This window comes from Teleopsis dalmanni, chromosome 1, assembly GCF_002237135.1.
Source record: "Teleopsis dalmanni isolate 2A chromosome 1, ASM223713v2, whole genome shotgun sequence".
NCBI classification, from domain to species: domain Eukaryota; kingdom Metazoa; phylum Arthropoda; class Insecta; order Diptera; family Diopsidae; genus Teleopsis; species Teleopsis dalmanni.
In genome coordinates, this window is record NC_051846.1 from 220,648,853 (window position 1) to 220,660,614 (window position 11,762).

At 35.1% G+C, this 11,762-nt stretch overlaps 5 protein-coding genes across 5 annotated transcripts in view; all 5 read left to right on the forward strand.

Annotated features, from left to right (window-relative positions):
• The first annotated feature begins 1,976 nt into the window (after positions 1 to 1,976).
• LOC119667409 lies at positions 1,977 to 2,957 on the forward strand. Its single transcript, XM_038076699.1, has one exon. The coding sequence runs from the start codon at positions 1,977 to 1,979 to the stop codon at positions 2,955 to 2,957; it is 981 nt and encodes a 326-aa protein (XP_037932627.1).
• An 827-nt stretch (positions 2,958 to 3,784) lies between these two features.
• Positions 3,785 to 4,792, forward strand: LOC119667411. Its single transcript, XM_038076700.1, has one exon. The coding sequence runs from the start codon at positions 3,785 to 3,787 to the stop codon at positions 4,790 to 4,792; it is 1,008 nt and encodes a 335-aa protein (XP_037932628.1).
• Positions 4,793 to 5,820: 1,028 nt separating this feature from the next.
• On the forward strand, positions 5,821 to 6,780 carry LOC119667412. The gene has a single exon (XM_038076701.1). The coding sequence runs from the start codon at positions 5,821 to 5,823 to the stop codon at positions 6,778 to 6,780; it is 960 nt and encodes a 319-aa protein (XP_037932629.1).
• Positions 6,781 to 8,304: 1,524 nt separating this feature from the next.
• On the forward strand, positions 8,305 to 9,312 carry LOC119667413. Its single transcript, XM_038076702.1, has one exon. It carries the CDS (start codon positions 8,305 to 8,307, stop codon positions 9,310 to 9,312), a length of 1,008 nt encoding a protein of 335 aa, XP_037932630.1.
• A 1,028-nt stretch (positions 9,313 to 10,340) lies between these two features.
• The window catches only part of LOC119667414, a 2,543-nt gene continuing 1,121 nt past the window's right edge, over positions 10,341 to 11,762 (forward strand). Inside the window, exon 1 of the mRNA XM_038076703.1 lies at positions 10,341 to 11,348. Coding sequence (XP_037932631.1) covers positions 10,341 to 11,348 — 1,008 coding nt within the window. The remainder of the gene's footprint in view (positions 11,349 to 11,762) is intronic.

The following is an 11,762-nucleotide window of genomic DNA, read 5'->3' on the forward strand; positions in this document are numbered from 1 at the left end:
GCATTTGCTTTCGGTGATGCAAAATTCTAATAATGCAGCAGCGAGCAGCGCTGCCGAAAACAATTCGACTGCAGCGTCAAATTCTCTGCCGCCATTGCCTTCGTTAGAAGAATTAAAACAGCAGCGAGCATCTACAAAAGGCAGAATAACGCGAATTAAAAATATTGTTGAGAACAACAAAACTTTATCGTCAACGGAATTGGAGTGTAGACTTGGGATGCTAGATGCATATTATAAGCAGGTATCTTACTACCAGAATCAGATAGAGCGATATTGTCCTACAGATTCAGCGCGCTCTGACATCGATGAGCTGTACGTAAGTACAAAATGTTTAATATTGTCATTAGTTGATGGACGGGGGAGACAAAGCTACCATGAGCAAACTTTCTCGTTACCGCAGCTGCTGTCAAACAGATTGCCACATTTAAAGTTGCCTAAGTTTGACGGCAAATATCTTGAATTCAAAAATTTTATACATATTTTTCAAAACCTTGTAGATAGTGATTCGCTCTTGACATCAATTGAAAAATTCAACCATTTGTTATCGTGTCTTCAAGGGGAAGCGTTAGCTACAGTAAAGGCGTTCCAGATAACGGAAGACAACTATCCGAAGGCTCTCCAAAGACTCAAAGAGCGATACGACAATGACCCTCTCATATTTCTGGAAGGCATTGTAACACTTTTTGATGAACCACAATGTATTATGCCTGATTCGACTCAACTTCGCCAATTAGTGGACAACATTTCGGCTTTATATAGTTCGCTTAAGTCACTGGGATCACACGAACAGATATGTGATGCAATCATGATTCATTTGGTGATGACGAAAGCGGATAGTGAGACGAAACGTAAATGGAATGAATGTCACGACTATACGAAACTACCAACTTGGCTGGAATGTTGCAAGATGCTTGACAGGCGATATCAACAATTAATGGTACTAGCAAAGGCCAAGCCAAAGGCTACAATCAACCAAGAGTTGCAGCATACTGGTGTTCGTAAACCTTTCAAGCACATCTTAATGACGAAACAAAAGTCTACAAGTCAGATTCATTGTGTATATTGTTTAAAACCTGGTCATTATATTACTAATTGTCTAAATTTTTTAGCTCTATCAATTGAAAATCGATGTCAACAGGCGAAGCAAATCCAACTATGCTTTAATTGTCTCCGGAAAGATCACATTAGCACACATTGTCCATCAACGTATTCATGCCGAATGTGCAAAAAACGACATCATTCACTTTTACATAATACTGGTGCATCATCTAATATGGAACCTTTATGTGAGCAAACAATATCACCTCTAAGTCATGTACACACTAGTACACTAGTTCCAGACGATACTTCTGCTCGGGTAAAATCAGTGGTGCTTTTGGCAACAGCAATGGTGTTAGCTAAAGATGCATCTGGTACTTTTCAACTCTGTAGAGTGTTATTAGATTCATGCTCGCAGGTCAATTTAATATCGGAATCGATGTGTAATGCACTTCATCTAAAAAAGTCACGAAGTGAAAACAGTCTTGTTGGTGTAGGAGCTGCATCAATAAATATTAAACACAAAACTATAAGTACGATACGTTCAAGGTTAAACAGTTTTGAAGCAGCACTTGAGTTTCTCGTTACCAAAAGAATTTCTGGATATCACCCTAATGAGAGTTGCAAATTCCTGAAAATCTTCAATTAGCTGATCCGACATTTTCTAAACGCCAAAAAATTGATATGTTACTTGGCGCAGAAGCTTTCTTTTCACTGCTAGCAGTAGGCCAAATAAAACTTGGTGAGAATTTACCGACTTTACAAAAAACTTTGTTCGGCTGGATTATTTCAGGAAAATATTGTTCTACTAAAGATTCCAAAATTGTTTCATCCCATTGTGTTGTTAACTTGGATACAATTAATGCGAACTTGGAACGGTTGTGGCAGATAGAGGAACCAGTTCATCCACCATCAGTATAGTCAGTAGAAGAACAGCAATGCGAAATCAACTTTCTGTAGCTCTCAGTAACGATGGCCGAATTATGACAAGGTTGCCATTCAAAGGCGACACAAGTACTCTTGGAAATTCTCAGAAAAATGCATTAAGAAGATTTTTATCTATGGAAAGAAGACTTGACTCCAAAATTGAGTTAAAATTGGAATATGTGAAATTTATGCAAGATTATGAAAATCTCGGACATATGTCGATGGTTAAGGATTTGGATTTAAATTCTCCCCACTATTTTATCCCACATCATTATGTAATTAAACCAGATAGCACAACTACTAAATTGCGTGTAGTGGGCCCTACAATCCAAAATGAACTTGTAATAACATTATTAAGATTTCGATTATATCAATATGGAATAACGGCTGACATAACAATAATGTATAGACAATTTTGGCTACATCGAAGTGATCGCAATTTTCAACTAATTTTGTGGCGTGAGCATAAATCGCAAAATATTTCAGTTTATCAACTGAATACTGTTACATATGGTACGAGTTCTGCGCAATTTCTTGCAACTAGGTGCTTACACTACATTGCAGATAACTATCCTTACCGTAAAGAAACAGGTAAAATGATATTAAAAAGGGATTTTTATGTCGATGACATGATCTCAGGAGCAGATGACTTGGAGACATTGCAAGCCATCAAAAATGAAACTACCGAAATATTGGATTTTTACAACTTATCGTTAACAAAGTGGAATAGTAACAATGTTAACATCACTGCACCAAATGTTAAACTTACAGATATTGAGACTGCAAGAGATATGGCATGCCCACTTGGAATGTTATGGAATACGAAAGAAGACTATTTTTGCTTCACTTTTCAATCAACCAATATACCAGCAAGTCATACTAAACGAAACATTTTGTCATTAGCATCATCTTTATATGATCCTTTGGGTCTAATTACTCCACTTATCATCAAAGCTAAGATTTTCAATTGGGTTCTCGTATACTTATTTTAAGTTCAATTATTTGATATTTATTTACAACTAACAAAAAAGCTTTTAATAGCCGCAGCTTTCCTTTTGTTTTGCTTTTTTTGCTATTGTTAATAATATGTTTTAAAAATAAAGTCAGTGGTATGTGAACTACTCAAGCAAAAGGTGCGTTTGGATTTATATAAAATCAAAGAGAATAGAAAAAACTATTAAATTAAATAGTTTTCGATCATTGGCGACCATGACAGGACACGACCGTAGTGTGCCTAAAAACAAGTGTTTGAAATTATCTTAAATTTATTTTAAAGACTTATGATAAATTAACTATTAAAAGTGTTTCAAATTAAATTCAATTTATATTAAAGACTTGATATAAATGACGACTAAAAGTGTTTCAAATTAAATTCAATTTATATTAAAGACTTGATATAAATGACGACTAAAAGTGTTTCAAATTAAATTCAATTTATATTAAAGACTTGATATAAATGACGACTAAAAGTGTTTCAAATTAAATTCAATTTATATTAAAGACTTGATATAAATGACGACTAAAAGTGTTTCAAATTAAATTCATATATTAAATGATATAAATGACGACTAAAAGTGTTTAAAATTAAATTCAATTTATATTAAAAACTTGATATAAATAACGACTAAAGGTCTTTCAAATTAATATTAAAAACTTGATATTAATAGTCTCTTACATCAGTAATTGTTTAAAACTTAAATAATAAACAACAGTTGTTCAATTTTACAATAACCTTGACAATCATTCAGGTTATTAACCTTCATAACATTAGTTGGTTTTTTTTTTTGTTTTATTTTCGGTTTTGCATTTGCTTTCGGTGATGCAAAATTCTAATAATGCAGCAGCGAGCAGCGCTGCCGAAAACAATGCGACTTTAGCGTCAAATTCTCTGCCGCCATTGCCTTCGTTAGAAGAATTAAAACAGCAGCGAGCATCTACAAAAGGCAGAATAACGCGAATTAAAAATATTGTTGAGAACAACAAAACTTTATCGTCAACGGAATTGGAGTGTAGACTTGGGATGCTAGATGCATATTATAAGCAGGTATCTTACTACCAGAATCAGATAGAGCGATATTGTCCTATAGATTCAGCGCGCTCTGACATCGATGAGCTGTACGTAAGTACAAAATGTTTAATATTGTCATTAGTTGATGGACGGGGGAGACAAAGCTACCATGAGCAAACTTTCTCGTTACCGCAGCTGCCGTCAAACAGATTGCCACATTTAAAGTTGCCTAAGTTTGACGGCAAATATCTTGAATTCAAAAATTTTATACATATTTTTCAAAACCTTGTAGATAGTGATTCGCTCTTGACATCAATTGAAAAATTCAACCATTTGTTATCGTGTCTTCAAGGGGAAGCGTTAGCTACAGTAAAGGCGTTCCAGATAACGGAAGACAACTATCCGAAGGCTCTCCAAAGACTCAAAGAGCGATACGACAATGACCCTCTCATATTTCTGGAAGGCATTGTAACACTTTTTGATGAACCACAATGTATTATGCCTGATTCGACTCAACTTCGCCAATTAGTGGACAACATTTCGGCTTTATATAGTTCGCTTAAATCACTGGGATCACACGAACAGATATGTGATGCAATCATGATTCATTTGGTGATGACGAAAGCGGATAGTGAGACGAAACGTAAATGGAATGAATGTCACGACTATACGAAACTACCAACTTGGCTGGAATGTTGCAAGATGTCAAGCATCTTGATGTCAAGCATCTTGCAACATTATCAACAATTATCAACAATTAATGGTACTAGCAAAGGCCAAGCCAAAGGCTACAATCAACCAAGAGTTGCAGCGTACTAGTGTTCGTAAACCTTTCAAGCACATCTTAATGACGAAACAAAAGTCTACAAGTCAGATTCATTGTGTATATTGTTTAAAACCTGGTCATTATATTACTAATTGTCCAAATTTTTTAGCTCTATCAATTGAAAATCGATGTCAACAGGCGAAGCAAATCCAACTATGCTTTAATTGTCTCCGGAAAGATCACATTAGCACACATTGTCCATCAACGTATTCATGCCGAATGTGCAAAAAACGACATCATTCACTTTTACATAATACTGGTGCATCATCTAATATGGAACCTTTATGTGAGCAAACAATATCACCTCTAAGTCATGTACACACTAGTACACTAGTTCCAGACGATACTTCTGCTCGGGTAAAATCAGTGGTGCTTTTGGCAACAGCAATGGTGTTAGCTAAAGATGCATCTGGTACTTTTCAACTCTGTAGAGTGTTATTAGATTCATGCTCGCAGGTCAATTTAATATCGGAATCGATGTGTAATGCACTTCATCTAAAAAAGTCACGAAGTGAAAACAGTCTTGTTGGTGTAGGAGCTGCATCAATAAATATTAAACACAAAACTATAAGTACGATACGTTCAAGGTTAAACAGTTTTGAAGCAGCACTTGAGTTTCTCGTTACCAAAAGAATTTCTGGATATCACCCTAATGAGAGTTGCAAATTCCTGAAAATCTTCAATTAGCTGATCCGACATTTTCTAAACGCCAAAAAATTGATATGTTACTTGGCGCAGAAGCTTTCTTTTCACTGCTAGCAGTAGGCCAAATAAAACTTGGTGAGAATTTACCGACTTTACAAAAAACTTTGTTCGGCTGGATTATTTCAGGAAAATATTGTTCTACTAAAGATTCCAAAATTGTTTCATCCCATTGTGTTGTTAGCTTGGATACAATTAATGCGAACTTGGAACGGTTGTGGCAGATAGAGGAACCAGTTCATCCACCATCAGTATAGTCAGTAGAAGAACAGCAATGCGAAACCAACTTTCTGTAGCTCTCAGTAACGATGGCCGAATTATGACAAGGTTGCCATTCAAAGGCGACACAAGTACTTTTGGAAATTCTCAGAAAAATGCATTAAGAAGATTTTTATCTATGGAAAGAAGACTTGACTCCAATATTGAGTTAAAATTGGAATATGTGAAATTTATGCAAGATTATGAAAATCTCGGACATATGTCGATGGTTAAGGATTTGGATTTAAATTCTCCCCACTATTTTATCCCACATCATTATGTAATTAAACCAGATAGCACAACTACTAAATTACGTGTAGTGGGCCCTACAATCCAAAATGAACTTGTAATAACATTATTAAGATTTCGATTATATCAATATGGAATAACGGCTGACATAACAATAATGTATAGACAATTTTGGCTACATCGAAGTGATCGCAATTTTCAACTAATTTTGTGGCGTGAGCATAAATCGCAAAATATTTCAGTTTATCAACTGAATACTGTTACATATGGTACGAGTTCTGCGCAATTTCTTGCAACTAGGTGCTTACACTACATTGCAGATAACTATCCTTACCGTAAAGAAACAGGTAAAATGATATTAAAAAGGGATTTTTATGTCGATGACATGATCTCAGGAGCAGATGACTTGGAGACATTGCAAGCCATCAAAAATGAAACTACCGAAATATTGGATTTTTACAACTTATCGTTAACAAAGTGGAATAGTAACAATGTTAACATCACTGCACCAAATGTTAAACTTACAGATATTGAGACTGCAAGAGATATGGCATGCCCACTTGGAATGTTATGGAATACGAAAGAAGACTATTTTTGCTTCACTTTTCAATCAACCAATATACCAGCAAGTCATACTAAACGAAACATTTTGTCATTAGCATCATCTTTATATGATCCTTTGGGTCTAATTACTCCACTTATCATCAAAGCTAAGATTTTGTTACAGCAACTATGGATAATTGGATGTGATTGGGATGAATCCGTACCTTAAGAAATTTACACAACATGGAACAAAATTCTTGCTGATTTGCATCAAGTGGTACTTCTTAAAATTCCTAAGTTCACTCGAATCAAGAACTCAATTAACATGCAAGTACATGGCTTCAGCGACGCATCAATTAGAGCATACGGATATTGCATCTATCTACGTTGTCAAGATAATTTTGGCAATGTTAATGTTCATTTATTAACTTCCAAATCCCGAGTTGCTCCTGTGAAAGCAAGATCATTACCACGTCTTGAATTGTGTGCCGCCCATCTTCTTGCTGGATGCTGGATGCCATGTACCAACCGATCAGAATCCAGCTGATCTCGTTTTTAGAGGGTCTACCGTCCCAGAATTTCTGTAATCAAATTGGTTCAAAGGACCTTCATTCTTAATGTTGCCGTGGCCAAACTGGCCAGAACATTCAATAAATCAACTAACAGTTGACGACCGCAAGTTAGAAATTCGCAAACTAGTGTGCATTTTGGAAGATATCAAACTGTCGTATTTGCAACAGAGACTTCATCAGATAAGCAATTATAACAAATGTCTACGTATGGTTGCGCTGATGCTAAGATGGCATCACAAGCACGAGGCACAAATTCAATCATTATTCGTGATAAATGAAATACAACGCGCTCTGTTGCATATTGTATATATTATTCAACAACACTATTTTCACAAGAATATAGTAGTTTTACACAACTCAAACCAATTACGAAGCTAGCTGTATTACCAATTAATTGAACCTGACGGTCTCAATGGGGGCCGGTATGTTAAGTCAATTAGGTTCTCGTATACTTATTTTAAGTTCAATTATTTAATATTTATTTACAACTAACAAAAAAGCTTTTAATAGCCGCAGCTTTCCTTTTGTTTTGCTTTTTTTGCTATTGTTAATAATATGTTTTAAAAATAAAGTCAGTGGTATGTGAACTACTCAAGCAAAAGGTGCGTTTGGATTTATATAAAATCAAAGAGAATAGAAAAAACTATTAAATTAAATAGTTTTCGATCATTGGCGACCATGACAGGACACGACCGTAGTGTGCCTAAAAACAAGTGTTTGAAATTATCTTAAATTTATTTTAAAGACTTATGATAAATTAACTATTAAAAGTGTTTCAAATTAAATTCAATTTATATTAAAGACTTGATATAAATGACGACTAAAAGTGTTTCAAATTAAATTCAATTTATATTAAAGACTTGATATAAATGACGACTAAAAGTGTTTCAAATTAAATTCAATTTATATTAAAGACTTGATATAAATGACGACTAAAAGTGTTTCAAATTAAATTCAATTTATATTAAAGACTTGATATAAATAAAGGCTAAAGGTCTTTCAAATTAATATTAAAAACTTGATATTAATAGTCTCTTACATCAGTAATTGTTTAAAACTTAAAAAATAAACAACAGTTGTTCAATTTTACAATAACCTTGACAATCATTCAGGTTATTAACCTTCATAACATTAGTTGGTTTTTTTTTGTTTTATTTTCGGTTTTGCATTTGCTTTCGGTGATGCAAAATTCTAATAATGCAGCAGCGAGCAGCGCTGCCGAAAACAATGCGACTTTAGCGTCAAATTCTCTGCCGCCATTGCCTTCGTTAGAAGAATTAAAACAGCAGCGAGCATCTACAAAAGGCAGAATAACGCGAATTAAAAATATTGTTGAGAACAACAAAACTTTATCGTCAACGGAATTGGAGTGTAGACTTGGGATGCTAGATGCATATTATAAGCAGGTATCTTACTACCAGAATCAGATAGAGCGATATTGTCCTATAGATTCAGCGCGCTCTGACATCGATGAGCTGTACGTAAGTACAAAATGTTTAATATTGTCATTAGTTGATGGACGGGGGAGACAAAGCTACCATGAGCAAACTTTCTCGTTACCGCAGCTGCCGTCAAACAGATTGCCACATTTAAAGTTGCCTAAGTTTGACGGCAAATATCTTGAATTCAAAAATTTTATACATATTTTTCAAAACCTTGTAGATAGTGATTCGCTCTTGACATCAATTGAAAAATTCAACCATTTGTTATCGTGTCTTCAAGGGGAAGCGTTAGCTACAGTAAAGGCGTTCCAGATAACGGAAGACAACTATCCGAAGGCTCTCCAAAGACTCAAAGAGCGATACGACAATGACCCTCTCATATTTCTGGAAGGCATTGTAACACTTTTTGATGAACCACAATGTATTATGCCTGATTCGACTCAACTTCGCCAATTAGTGGACAACATTTCGGCTTTATATAGTTCGCTTAAATCACTGGGATCACACGAACAGATATGTGATGCAATCATGATTCATTTGGTGATGACGAAAGCGGATAGTGAGACGAAACGTAAATGGAATGAATGTCACGACTATACGAAACTACCAACTTGGCTGGAATGTTGCAAGATGTCAAGCATCTTGATGTCAAGCATCTTGCAACATTATCAACAATTATCAACAATTAATGGTACTAGCAAAGGCCAAGCCAAAGGCTACAATCAACCAAGAGTTGCAGCGTACTAGTGTTCGTAAACCTTTCAAGCACATCTTAATGACGAAACAAAAGTCTACAAGTCAGATTCATTGTGTATATTGTTTAAAACCTGGTCATTATATTACTAATTGTCCAAATTTTTTAGCTCTATCAATTGAAAATCGATGTCAACAGGCGAAGCAAATCCAACTATGCTTTAATTGTCTCCGGAAAGATCACATTAGCACACATTGTCCATCAACGTATTCATGCCGAATGTGCAAAAAACGACATCATTCACTTTTACATAATACTGGTGCATCATCTAATATGGAACCTTTATGTGAGCAAACAATATCACCTCTAAGTCATGTACACACTAGTACACTAGTTCCAGACGATACTTCTGCTCGGGTAAAATCAGTGGTGCTTTTGGCAACAGCAATGGTGTTAGCTAAAGATGCATCTGGTACTTTTCAACTCTGTAGAGTGTTATTAGATTCATGCTCGCAGGTCAATTTAATATCGGAATCGATGTGTAATGCACTTCATCTAAAAAAGTCACGAAGTGAAAACAGTCTTGTTGGTGTAGGAGCTGCATCAATAAATATTAAACACAAAACTATAAGTACGATACGTTCAAGGTTAAACAGTTTTGAAGCAGCACTTGAGTTTCTCGTTACCAAAAGAATTTCTGGATATCACCCTAATGAGAGTTGCAAATTCCTGAAAATCTTCAATTAGCTGATCCGACATTTTCTAAACGCCAAAAAATTGATATGTTACTTGGCGCAGAAGCTTTCTTTTCACTGCTAGCAGTAGGCCAAATAAAACTTGGTGAGAATTTACCGACTTTACAAAAAACTTTGTTCGGCTGGATTATTTCAGGAAAATATTGTTCTACTAAAGATTCCAAAATTGTTTCATCCCATTGTGTTGTTAGCTTGGATACAATTAATGCGAACTTGGAACGGTTGTGGCAGATAGAGGAACCAGTTCATCCACCATCAGTATAGTCAGTAGAAGAACAGCAATGCGAAACCAACTTTCTGTAGCTCTCAGTAACGATGGCCGAATTATGACAAGGTTGCCATTCAAAGGCGACACAAGTACTTTTGGAAATTCTCAGAAAAATGCATTAAGAAGATTTTTATCTATGGAAAGAAGACTTGACTCCAATATTGAGTTAAAATTGGAATATGTGAAATTTATGCAAGATTATGAAAATCTCGGACATATGTCGATGGTTAAGGATTTGGATTTAAATTCTCCCCACTATTTTATCCCACATCATTATGTAATTAAACCAGATAGCACAACTACTAAATTACGTGTAGTGGGCCCTACAATCCAAAATGAACTTGTAATAACATTATTAAGATTTCGATTATATCAATATGGAATAACGGCTGACATAACAATAATGTATAGACAATTTTGGCTACATCGAAGTGATCGCAATTTTCAACTAATTTTGTGGCGTGAGCATAAATCGCAAAATATTTCAGTTTATCAACTGAATACTGTTACATATGGTACGAGTTCTGCGCAATTTCTTGCAACTAGGTGCTTACACTACATTGCAGATAACTATCCTTACCGTAAAGAAACAGGTAAAATGATATTAAAAAGGGATTTTTATGTCGATGACATGATCTCAGGAGCAGATGACTTGGAGACATTGCAAGCCATCAAAAATGAAACTACCGAAATATTGGATTTTTACAACTTATCGTTAACAAAGTGGAATAGTAACAATGTTAACATCACTGCACCAAATGTTAAACTTACAGATATTGAGACTGCAAGAGATATGGCATGCCCACTTGGAATGTTATGGAATACGAAAGAAGACTATTTTTGCTTCACTTTTCAATCAACCAATATACCAGCAAGTCATACTAAACGAAACATTTTGTCATTAGCATCATCTTTATATGATCCTTTGGGTCTAATTACTCCACTTATCATCAAAGCTAAGATTTTGTTACAGCAACTATGGATAATTGGATGTGATTGGGATGAATCCGTACCTCAAGAAATTTACACAACATGGAACAAAATTCTTGCTGATTTGCATCAAGTGGTACTTCTTAAAATTCCTAAGTTCACTCGAATCAAGAACTCAATTAACATGCAAGTACATGGCTTCAGCGACGCATCAATTAGAGCATACGGATGTTGTATCTATCTACGTTGTCAAGATAATTTTGGCAATGTTAATGTTCATTTATTAACTTCCAAATCCCGAGTTGCTCCTGTGAAAGCAAGATCATTACCACGTCTTGAATTGTGTGCCGCCCATCTTCTTGCTGGATGCTGGAACAAGATTAAAGATAATTTATTATATTATATTAATAACATATACTTTTGGTCTGATTCACAGATTACTTTACATTGGATTAGTTCTCATTCTTCAACACTAGCGACCTTTGTTGGTAATCGAGTTGCTGACGTTCAAGAATGGTCGGTAAATGCATTTTGGCGCCATGTACCAACC

Excerpts from the sequence above, each read along its gene's own strand:
- LOC119667413 (XM_038076702.1), top strand. The coding sequence starts at position 8,305 with ATGCAAAATTCTAATAATGCAGCAGCGAGCAGCGCTGCCGAAAACAAT.
- LOC119667412 (XM_038076701.1), top strand. The coding sequence starts at position 5,821 with ATGACAAGGTTGCCATTCAAAGGCGACACAAGTACTTTTGGAAATTCT.
- LOC119667411 (XM_038076700.1), top strand. The coding sequence starts at position 3,785 with ATGCAAAATTCTAATAATGCAGCAGCGAGCAGCGCTGCCGAAAACAAT.
- LOC119667409 (XM_038076699.1), top strand. The coding sequence starts at position 1,977 with ATGCGAAATCAACTTTCTGTAGCTCTCAGTAACGATGGCCGAATTATG.